The sequence below is a fragment of the Pteropus alecto genome, unplaced genomic scaffold, assembly GCF_000325575.1.
Source record: "Pteropus alecto unplaced genomic scaffold, ASM32557v1 scaffold8, whole genome shotgun sequence".
Lineage (NCBI taxonomy): Eukaryota > Metazoa > Chordata > Mammalia > Chiroptera > Pteropodidae > Pteropus > Pteropus alecto.
The window spans coordinates 15,800,665-15,813,105 of record NW_006494609.1 but is presented as its reverse complement, the minus strand read 5'-3'; the positions used below and the strand labels follow the sequence as shown (position 1 = coordinate 15,813,105).

General features: G+C 41.8%; 1 protein-coding gene across 2 annotated transcripts in view; it reads right to left on the bottom strand.

Annotated features, from left to right (window-relative positions):
• The window catches only part of SLC24A4 (solute carrier family 24 member 4), a 133,396-nt gene that overhangs the window by 9,918 nt on the left and 111,037 nt on the right, over positions 1-12,441 (bottom strand). For both annotated transcript variants that reach the window (XM_006925538.2, XM_006925537.2), the window contains exon 13: positions 933-1,099. In XM_006925538.2, coding sequence (XP_006925600.1) covers positions 933-1,099 — 167 coding nt within the window. The remainder of the gene's footprint in view (positions 1-932; positions 1,100-12,441) is intronic.

Genomic DNA, 12,441 nt, shown 5'->3' with positions numbered 1-12,441 from the left:
GAGCTAGGGGGCGGGGGTCGCTTCTTGGCCCAGCCCAGCCAATGAAGGTTTGTGCAGGGAGCTGTGACACATGGCCGGAGGAGCTGACAAGAAGCCGTGCTACTGCCTCTCCACCGGCAAAACTTCAGTCCGAATGGCATCTGAGAACTCCAGCAACTAATCGAGGCAGTTCAGGACAGTGGTTGAGATCATGGACTCAGGAGGGTAACAGACCAGAGTTCTAATCCCAACCCTACAACTAATGATGTAACTAATTGTGTACTAGATGCTAATTCTGTGACTAATTGGACAAATTATGCAATCTCTATGCCTCAACTTCCTCATCTGTAAAATGGGCATAATAAAAACGGTTGTCACAAAGACTAAAGGAGCTTATATAAAACTTATACATGTGCCTGAACATCGAAAGTGGGGAGGAGCAGCCCTTGGCAGGAGGCCTAGAAAGGGCATTGCCTGGTGTTCATCTCCACTGACTGCAGTCTCCCTCACATTCCCCTGGACCCTGGAAAGGAAGGGGCCCTGGTGACAGCCCTCCAGAGCTCTTTACAGAGAGCCCACATCACCCTCGCCCTGGTGACAGCCCTCCAGAGCTCTTTACAGAGAACCCACATCACCCTCGCCATGGTCTTCTGCCCATCCCACCAGGGCGGTACATCTCAGGCTGCCCTGTGAAGGTTCATCTCCCTCTGCCACACCTGCACTGCAGGCAAGCACCTGCTGTGTCTATCTGTGCATCCCTGGCACATAGCATAGTGGCATGCATCTCTGCTGGAATCCCTATCTACTGAGAAATAAGCTGAGGTCAGTGAGGTAGGTGACCTGCCAAAGGTGGCACACCAGTGCCTGAGGTCACTCTTGAACCCAGCTCTCCTGCCTCCGGCAGGTGCCAGGCAGGGTCTGTCCATCCGATCCACCCTGCTGCCACCACTCACCAGCCACACCATTAGGTAGGAGAAGACAGCGATCCACAGCGTGGCGGTGATGAAGGTGACCATGAAGAACTTCTCCCAGCGAGGCTTGCTACAGTTGGGGATGGTGATGCACAGGAGGAAGATGAGTGGCCAGGTGAACACCCACTTGGCTTTGTCTCCTCTCGCCTCTGCAGTGGGACGGGGCAGGGGCAGAAGAGAGGGCGAGAGAAACACACACTAGGTTACACACCTGTCAGTCTACCTGTTGGTTTATCTTTCAAGCCAAACAAGAGAATGCTACCAATGTGTCTCTGTGTGACTGACCTCACAGAACCACACACATATATGTCAGCCCAAAAGTGATCTTAGCAAGACGATTCAGTAAGTGTTCGTCAGTCAAAATCCTTCATTTGACAGAATAAGGAAAGTAAGACCTAGAGAAGGAATGGACTTGCCCAGGGGATGGACTATGGATGGGGAATCAGACTATGCCCAGGACTATGGATGGGGAATCAGACAGACTTGGGCTGGCATTCAAATGACCTTGAGGAATCCCATCAACTCCACTTCCTCCTCTGATAATAACAGTTGTAGTAACAACAAGGTAATAATTTACACGGAGTATTTGCCATGTGTACTAAGCACAGTGCTAAGCACTTTGCATTCTGCATTTAGTAGTGTGTCTGTTAAATGGAAACATTATCTCTTTTTTGGTTGTTGCAAGAATGAGGTGATATAATGTATGTAAAACACCCAGCATGGAGAGCCCAGCATACAGTAGGTGCTTTGGAAATCTTAGCTCCTTTGCTCCAAGGTCATATGTTCAGCCTGTGGCAGATGTAAGACTAAAATGTGAGTGTTCTGGCTGGCAAGTATGACCTCACTGGCCTCAACCACGGGAATCCACAAACAATTTAACTGAAAAAAGTGGCCTCAGTAAGTTACCAAATGCAACCATGTGTCCTTAATAAGTCCCAGAGTATGGGCTGTGCACATGCAGGCTCAAAACCAGCTTGTCCATGATGCCACTGAGATGGTGGTGGAAGGACCTCTGAAAATTCTCTCCAGTGAGCTTTGTGCAATTTTAACTTGCACTATCTCCATTTCATCTCAGTATCTCTGGAGAAGCCTTGAAAACCAGCAGCCTGGCACCCACCAGAGCGGGTAAGACAGGGCTGAATCTTCTAAGTCCATTCCCAGAGAATGAGCCTTATTTGACCTGTCTGGTGCATGCCTAGAAGACCCCACTTCCAAGACTACCTTTATTTTACCTGAATTGGAGCTCGGCCCCTGTGAATAGCCTTTATCTTGTTGAAAACAATCAGAGGCATCACACTGCCTCAGGTGGTGAATAACAGTTGAGACAAACAATAAGTGAACTAAAAAGGTTTTTTAAAAAAGCTGGGGGATGAGTTATCTACAGAGGGCTTTGCAAAGCTCCTCCATTCTTCCAGGAATCTAAAAACCATGAGCATGCATAAGACTGTGCCTAAGGTTATTTTCATGCTCAGGAAAGACTTGAGAATGCCCTAAGCTTTCACCTTTGTCTAACATTGAGGCTCTGAGCAAGCAAGAAGTAAAGACAACGGTGGAGTTGTAAACTGCCTGCTTGAGTGTTGAAGATGTGCCTCCAAACACACAGAACCCTCAGCGATGCTTGGAAGACTTAGTGGATCCAGGCATCTAAGCAAATAAATAACTGTGCAATCATCAGATGGCCTTAGGCTAACCTAGCAGATATTTCAGTGGCCACATGCAACAATGATTACAGACTTTATAAAAATTATTTGAGAAAAGCCACTAAACAAGCAAAAACAACATTAAATAGTAATAACAAGTAGACCTGGGAAGGGAGAATATGTTTTCTAGCGTTGTCAAATTTCATTATTTCAAATGCCCAGTTTTCAACAATAACAACAAATTAGGAGACACACAAAGAAACAGGAAAGTATGGCCCAGGCACAGGAAAAAAAAAAAAAAAAGAGCCAATAGAAGCTATCTCCGGGGAATTCCACACATTGGATTTACTAGACAAAGACTTTAAATCAGCTATTTTCAAATATGCACAAGGATGTTTTTTAAAATGTCTAAAAAGCTAAAGAAAAGTGTGAGAATGATTTCTCATTATGGAATATCAATAAAGAAGTAAAAATTAGGAAAAAAGAGCCAATAGAAATTCTGGAGTTGAGAAGTACAATAACTAAAACGAAAAATTCACTAAAGGGGCTCAATAGCAGATTTGAGAAGAAAGAAGAAAAACATCAACAACCTTGAAGGTAGGTCAATTAAGATGATATCATCTCAGGAACAGAGAGAAAAATGAAGAAAAATAAATGGGCCTCAGATATCTGTGGCACACCATCAAACATGCCAACATAGGCATTATGGGAGTGCCAGAAAGAGAGGAGAGAGAAAAAGGGTCAAGAAGAATATCCGAAGAACTCATGTTCGAAAACTTCTCAAATCTAATGAAAAACATTAATATACGCATACGTCTTTGTCTCAAGGATAGACCTGAACATTGAACATGAACATTCTCCAGGATAGACCATCTGCTAGGTCATAAAACAAGCAACAATAAATTTAGGTTTTAAATCATGCAACATATGTTCTATAACCATTCCACAATGGAAGAAATTAGAAATCAATAACAGAAGGAAAACTGGAATATTCATAAATATGTGGATGTTAAATAACACACTCCTAAATAACCAATGGGTCAAAGAAGAAGTTGCAAGGGAAATGAGAAAAATACTTTGAGATAAACGAAAATGAAAACACAACATACCAAAACTTATAGGATGCAGTAAAAGCAGTGCTTAGAAATTTATAGCTATAAATGACTATATTAAAAAAGAAAATCTTAAATCAATGACCTAACATTCTTCCTTAAAATACAAAAATAGTTGAGCAAATTAAATCCAAAGAAAGCATAAGGAAGGAAATAAGATTAAAGTAGGAATAAATTAAATAAAAAATTAAAAAATGAGTTAATGAAAATAAAAACTGGTTCTTTAAAAAGAAGAATGAAATTGACAAGCCTTTGGCTAGACTGACCAAGAAAAAAAAAGACTCAAATTACTAAAAAGAAGAATGAAAGAGGGTTATCCCTATGGACCTTGCAGAAATAAAAAGAATTATTGAGGAATACAATGAACGACTGTGTCCCAACAAGTTAAATAAACTAGGTGAAACATACAAAATCCTATAAAGACAGAAACTAGCAAACCTAACTAAAAAAAAAAAATAGAAAAGCTGAATAGATTTATAACAAGAGATTGACATAGTAATAAAAGAACGTCCTTTAAAGTAAAGCCAGGGCCAGATGGCTTCATGGTGATTTCTACCAAATGTTTAAAGAAGAATCAGCAAGAGTCCTTCACAAACTCTTCCAAAAGACAAAAGAAGAGGGAACACTTCCCAGTTCGCTTGATGATGCCATTGTTACACTGATTTCAAAGCCGGACACCAAGAGTATAAAACTATAGACCAATATCCCTTATGAAGATGGATGTAAAAATCCCTAACAAAATCTGGCAAACTGAATTCCGACAACATATAAAAATGATTATACACCTTGACCAAGTGGGATTTATCCCAGGAATGCAAGTTTAGTTCAACATATGACATTCAGTCAACTCAATATATCTTAACAGAATAAAAAACAAGAGTGGAATCATGCCCACTGAAGCAAAAAAAGGCATTTGACAAAATCCGATGTCTTTGCATGATAAAACACTCAATGATCTAAAAATTGGAGAGAATTTGCTCAACTTGGTAAAGGGCATCTACAAAAATCCCACAGCTAACATTGTTCTTAATAGTGAAAGACTGAAAGCTTTCAAGATGAGGATGTCTGCTCTTATCATTTCTATTCAACATGTACGGAAAGTTTAGCCAGGGAAGCTAGACAAGAAAAAGAAGTAAACATCATTCAGATCGGAAAGAAAGATGTAAAAGTATCCCTACTTGTAGATGGAATGATTTTGTAAAAAGAAAATTCCAAAGAATACACACAAAAAAAACCCATTTAGAACTAAAAAAGTTCAGCCATGTAGCAAGATACGAGATCAATATACAAAATTCAGATATATTTCTATACAACAATTAACCATCCAAAAATGAAACTAAATAAACAATTCCTTTATAATAGCTTTAAAAAGAAAAAAATTTTTTATAAATAAATGTAACAAAAGAAGCACAAGATTTGCTGAAAACTACTAAACATCATCAACGGAAATTAAAGAGAAAATCAAAGAATAAATAAAAGGAGAGGTATTTCTTCCTCTTCACAAAAAGAAGATTAGTATTATCAAGATGTTAGTTCCTCCCAAACTGATCTATAGATTCAATGCAATCCCAATTAAAAGCCCAGTTGACTTTTTTTTTTTATAGAAACTGACAAGTTGATTCTAATATTCATATGGAAATGCAAGAGATTCAGAACAGCCAAGCAAATCCTAAAAAAAGAACAAAGTTGAAGGACTAACATGCTCTGATTTTAAAACTTACTATATAGAAAGTGTGCTACTGGCATAAGGATATCTAGATCAATGGAAAAGAATTTAGAGTCCAGAAATAAATCCATACATTTAAGGTGAATTGATATTTAACAAAGGTTTCAAGACAATTTAACAGGGGGAGAAAAATAAGTCTTTTTAACAAATGATGTTGCGACTATGCACACATGCAAAAGAATGAAATTGGCCCCCACCTCATACCATGTACAAAAATTAACTCAAAATGGATTGAAGATCTAAATCAAAGAGCTAAAACTACGAAAACTTTTAGAAGAAAACATGGGTACAATTCTTCATGACCCTGGAGTAGGCGATTGTTCCTTAAATTACACCAAAAACACAAGCAACAGAAGAAAAAATTAGATAAATTGGACTTTACTGAAATTAAAAACTTTTGTGCTTTAAATGGCATGATCAAGGAAGTAAACGACAACAAAAGAATAGGAGAATATCTGCAAATCATATAAAGGTTTAGTGTCCAGAACATATAAAGAACTCATAACTCAGTGACTTAAAAAATCTATCTTACAAATGGGCAAAAGATTTGAATACGCAGTTCTCCAAAAGACACACAAATGAGCACTAAGCATGTGAAAAGATGCTCAGCATCTTAGTCATTAGGAAAATGCACATCAAAAATACGTCATACCTACAAGTATGACTATAATTTAAAAAAACAGATAACAAGATTGGAGAAGATATGGGAAAATGAGAACCCTCATACATTGCTGGCGGAAATGAAATATGGGACAATCTCTTGGAAAATAGCTTGGCAGTTCTTCAATATGCCCCCAAAAAGACTTTTACTCAAAAATTCATAGCACATTATTTATAATAGCCAAAAAAGTATAAACAACCCAAATACCCTTCAGGTGATGAATGAATAAAATATAGTATATAAACACAATAGCTTCTTCATCCAAAAAAGGAATGAAGTATTGAGACATGCTACAACTTGGCTGAATCCAAAAAACATTAAGCAAAATGAAAGACGGCAGACACAAAAGGCCAGAGATTATATTATTCCATTTTTATGAAATGTCTAGAATAGGCAAATCCATAGAGACAAAGTAGATCAGTGGTTGCCAGGGGATGGGGAGGGGGTGGGGAGTGATTGCTTATGGGTATGGGGTTTCTTTTGGGGGTAATGAAAACTTTCTGGAATTATTTAGGGGTGATGATTGAAGGACTTTATGAATATACTAAAAACCACTGAACTATATACTTTATAAGGATGAATTTTATGATATATGAATTATATCTCAGTAAAAAATAAAACTGCAAAGTAGGCTGGCAATAGCTGTTTTAGCTGTGTACATTTGTGCATGAATCTTCTTAAATTAAAAGCATGTTTACCAAGCAAACAAAAACCAGCTTGCTCATAATAATGAACCAAGAGAATACAGTTAAGTCAAAATTAGTAAATTCCCTCATGTATTCATCCTCGATGCTTCATCAGAAAAACATCTGTCTTCCAGATCTCTCTCTACATATGTACCTTTCTGCACCTTATAATCCTTGCACAAATGGCATGAAGGTCTCCTAATTGGCTTGCCCAAAATTCTCGGCCCTTCCCTTGTCAGCTCACATCTCAACTCATCTAGGCTGTTAGGAAAGGCCGAGGGCATCTCCAGAATTGACCTAAAACTTCGTCTATAGGGCAGGATTACACTTTGGGGAATTATAACCCTGGATATTTAAATGCCCAGGAGCATCTTTGCAGATAAATACAAATGACATTGCAGAAAAATAATTTTCTTATTTTCGCAGACACCAAAATGCATCGGGTGTTTGTCTTTAAGTCTGGTACGGGGCTCCCATCCAGTCTGGACAATCTACCCTGATCGGGCCCCATCCAGCCGCAAGCCTCACGGTCCACCATTGTTTCCTAAGAAACAATGCTCTATCATGTTCCAGCTCTTAGATGAGACCCATTAGTGAGTGGATTGTGAAATTACGTGGATGACAACTAGCATTTTCTTAAAAGAAGAAAATAGTACAGTTATGCTATATAGTAAGAGTTAATTATTCCATGAGACTGTTTCCTTTTTACAGATATCCGTGTGTGTGTGTGTGTGTGTGTGTGTGTGTGTGTGTGTGTGTGTGTGTGTAACCCATTACTGTGGGTCATGGTCAAAGTGTCACAAACTTCTGCAGTGCTCAAATCCACCTGTCTTCAGCCTTTCCATTGTTCTGACTTTTCTGGAAAGCCTTTCCTCATCAATCCAGTCTACAGTGATCTCTTTCTTCCGTAACTGCTTTGAATTTTAAGAATATTAATGAATTATTGTAACTCCACCCAAGCCGACCTCTAGTCCTACTGCTTGAATCCACTACCCTGCCTTTCCCAGATGGGGTACAAACACAGCTGATGACAGCTCCTGGTGCCTTCTGCACCAGTCTGGACTATACAATTAGCATGACTATACATGGACTATACAAATGGCACTCTGTCCTATTTCCTAACAGATTGTACTGTATAAATCAGCCCTTTATTTACTGTTTTGTTTCCTAATTGCTCTATATGTCGAAGTCAATGTTCAAAGGCTAAGACAAGCAGTGGGAAAAGCTCTGGCATCTGACTTGGGTTCAAATCCAGCTGGGTAACTCATTGGCTATGGGTCACTCACTGGGCAAGCATCCCCACCAGCCTCATTTCTTTACCTTAAAGGCAGGGGGGTGGGGTGGTAATAGTATATTGGGGACTTGGGAACATGACAGTATCTGTCAATGCATGGCCCAGAGAAGAGTCTCAGTAAACAGCACGTCTCATCATTACTACTGAGGATATGAACACTGACCCTGCTTCGGATATTCTGTGGAGCTGTCAGACCATGGCTCCCAGTGTTGGCTTGGAAGATAATCACTTGTACGCATTTTGAAGCCAGAGTGCAAACCGCTCACAACCACCACCTGATGGATTCTTCCACGCTGTGCCCTCAGCAGAGCCCCAGCCCAGTCAGCCCCAGTCTAATACATATAAAATGAATGAGAGGCCACAAGGGCCACCCGGAATGGCAGAACAAGATCTGGAAAAGGCCATCCGAAATAAAAACTACTAAAAAAAAATCACAGAATGGATGTGAAACTCTTCGTTTGAAATCCTGTTCTCAGGAGAGGATTTCTACGTATTATACCGATGAAATTAGATGCTTCCTGAACTTCTCTCAAAAGAACAGAACACGACACTGGGAAATGTTACTGGAATTAGAGAACCTAGTCACATCCAGCTGAGGGAAGGAATGTGGATAGCCTGGAAAGGCCGTCCCAACCCTTGCTGTCTGTCTGGGCACGGGAGTTCTGATTCGGTAGGAATCCTAGGACACCTCTGGCAGCAAAACTAGTTGGAAGTTGTTTTCTCCCAGTCACATCTGTGCTCCTGCCTGTGATGGGCCGGGGGGGTGGGGGGGGGCGGCGGCAGTGGTTTCCAATCAGGCTGAGTTCGTCACAGTCTGTTCCCCAGATGTGGAAATTGGGGCCCATTTCCACGCATGTGGCTGGAATTGGGAGGTGAGGCTAGGAGAGGCAGCGGAAGCAGGTGTGAGGGCAGGGCGTTAGTCAGGGATGGAGATGGGGAGAGAGGGGTCTGCCTCATCATCTGTTTCCTGGCTCCCCTTCTTTCTGAGACCCACCCCCCCATCCGCACCTGCTCCAGGGCACACTTCTCTGCCTTTCTCATAAAATTCCCTTTCTTACTCAATCAAGCTTGAGCTGGTTTTTGTTACTTATAACCAAAGGGCCCCAAGCAACAGAGTTATGAAGGTAGAAACAGCCCTGCTGCAGGTAACTCTCCATCCTGCTCCCCTGGCCAGGAGCATCTCGCTCTTTGTAGTTCTGTGCTCACCATGCAACCTCCTGTCCCAGGATGCGGTCTCCTCAGCAGACATGCCCACCGAGCTGGGCCTCAGCCTCCTCATCCAAAAAACGAGAGGGTGAGACAGTTCTTAAATCGAGCTAAATGTCCATCACCTTGTTACCACACAGCCCGAGCCCTTCTAAGAGTCTAGAAATTCTTTCTGCTTTAACGCCCTCAAGTTGTAAGGTCATGCTCAGATATACATTATCTTGCCAAACCCACATCTAATGTGTTTTAAAATGTACTTAGCATTTGTTTTAATTGGGCCCAGTAAGACACACAGACACTGAAATGACTGTCATGAGGAAAGACAGTTTTATACTCACAGACCCCTAGAAACAGGAAGTGTGCCATGCGACGCAGGGCCACACGGGGAAGCACGAGGGTCATCAAAAGGTAGGAGGAGGGAGGAGAAAGCACAGGCAGGCACCTTTATTGCAGTTTCCATGGGAAAAATCAAGGTAGGATAAGCAGGTTTAGGATTGACGAGTTTGAGTAATTTCATGGGCTCTGGAGTATAGGGGCTGTCTCTAGTTATGGAACTTGACTCTAGGGCGATCAGGGCAGAGGAATATTGCCTCCTGGGGTGTGAGAGGGTGTTCAGAGTACTAGGCTCTGGATCGGTTAGTTTGCACATGACGACACACTCCTGAGTAGTTTGCTATCTCTAAGAACTGGCTGGCTGGAACAATTTGGGGTCGTAGCAGACATTCATTGTTCTCGTCTGGCTAGCATCCATTCCTTTTTACTGATAACGACATGCTAATGTTCCTTTAGGGAACAAACCCTCCATTCCATGTCAGCCCATGTGGTTTGGAGGGCTGACTTTATGGGTGGGCGTGTGGTTCAAGCTTAGCTAATCATGCATTCCTTAAGTACTCAGTGTGTTCATTTTCTGTGCTAAGCACTACTCTAGGTTCTGAGACTCCAACAGTGAACAGATAACCCTGCCATCGAGGAGTTTATGCAGATGGGGGGCAGGGTGCATGACCCAAGAGTCAACCCTGAGGGTTTTGCTGGGAATCCCTGCCTCTAATATCCACTGTCCCTTTCTCTTTAGTAAAATAACCCTATTATTTTGCATGGGACAATAGGTCCCCAGATAAAAACTTACTTTCCTAGGCTTCCTTGTAGGTAGAAGTGGCCACGGACGACTCTGGACAATAAGATGTCTACATGGCAGTCTACATGGTGGGGCTCCCAGGAAGGTGACTATCTTCCTGGTAAGAGACAGGCTCAGTGGCATGTGTCTCCTGTACTTTGTCCCTCCTCCTTGTTCCTGCCTAAAACACAGATGCACTGGAGCTGCAGAAGCCACCTGGCAACCTTGAAGACAAAAGCCACCTACTAAGGATGGAGGAACAGAAATGGAACACTGATGATATGGTAGAGCTCTGAGACTCCCTAATATTTGGACTTCTTGTTATATGATAAAAACGTCTTGAAGGGAAGGCTCTGCCACTTAAATTTTGTTACATGCTGATGGATGCAATTCTTACCTCAACCACACACACCACCTGTGCATTGGGTTAACCTAATGGGATCTAAGTCTAGACTGGCTAGTGGCCACCTTTGCAAACTGCCTGAGGATGAAGACAACCCGGGAAAAGCATTGCTGAGTGATGAATAGCATTTTGTGACCTCATGTGAGGCCAACGTCCAGCCCTGCCTGAATCCAACAGATTCTCTCAGCAAACCTGCCTGAACTGGGTTTCTCTAATGTTGAGAGTGTGGCTTAAATGCTAACAGAGTCTGGGGGGCTACCAGGGTGATGGGGCAGTGTCTGTACCAAGGGATATCTCCCCCAACACCACCGGGAGCCCCTCCTGGTCTCCCACTGCCATCCCTTCAAGGGCCATCCGAGAAATGCTCATATCATGGACTCTGATTAACGTGCAAACACGAGAGAAAGCGCTATTTCTTTCACTAAGCTCTCAGATTTCTCTTTTGAAATAGAAAATGACAGTTATGTGAAAAAATCTTTAAAATGAACTGTAACAAAACAGATGGCTAATCATACTGGAGGAAAAAACAGGAACAGATGTAGTTGCTGATGAAAAACTTCAAATAAATTAACTTGGACAGTTAACCAACTAGACAGTCCAGTTTAGGGAGTGGTTAACTTGAAGCATATGGGGACGTGTGTGCCATTGGATGATGTAAAGGAGACAGTCACGGACCCTGGAACCAGGAGCGTTTACATGATCTAGAGACTGTTATGCTAGACCAGTGGTACTCAACCTTGATTTAAACCAGAATCCCCTGGAGAGCTTGTTAGAGCCCCCGAGCCAACGATTTGGCAGGTGTCCAAGAATCTGCATTTCTAACGAGGCCCCAGGTGCTGCTGATGCTTTTTGTCCTGGGACCACGTTTAGATTAACTGCCACTCTAAATTAACTCCATTTAAAAACAACTGAACATATCATTAAATTCACCTATTTCAATGTACAATTAGGTGGGTCTGGGTATATTAGAAAGCTGTGTTATCATTGCCCCTACATAATTTCAGAAGACTTTCATTGCCCCCCAAAGAAACCATGCACCCATTAAGCTATCCTTCCCCATTCTCTCTTCGCAAACTCTAGCAACCACTGATCTACTGGTCTCTACAGTCTTGCCTATGTTAGACATTCCATAGAAATGGAATCATATTATGTGGCCTTCTGTGTCTGGCTTCTTTCAGGTAGCCTGTTTTCAAAGGTCATCCGTGCTGTTAGCATATCGTAGTACTTCATCCCTTTTTATAGATGAATAATCATCCTCCCTTTTGTTTATGCCTTCGTTGCTTGATGGGTATTTGGATGATTTCTACTTTCTGGCCGCTATGGGTATATAACGAGGGGTGGCATTGCTGTGTCATACAGTGTCTCTGTGCCCAACTGCTGAGGAACTGCCAGACTGTGTTCCGAGTCTGGACCATTTTACATTCCCACCAGCAGTGTGTGAGGAGTCCGACATCTCCACATCCTTGCACCTCTTTTCATTCCAGCCATTCTAGTGGGTGTGAAGTGGTGTCTCATTGGGGTTTTGATTTGCATCTCTCTGATGACTAATAACGTTGCGCACTTTTTCATGAACTTTTTGGCCAGTTATACGTTTTCTTTGAAGAACTATTTATTCAAATCTTTTGCCCGTTTTAAAAATTGGGTTGTCT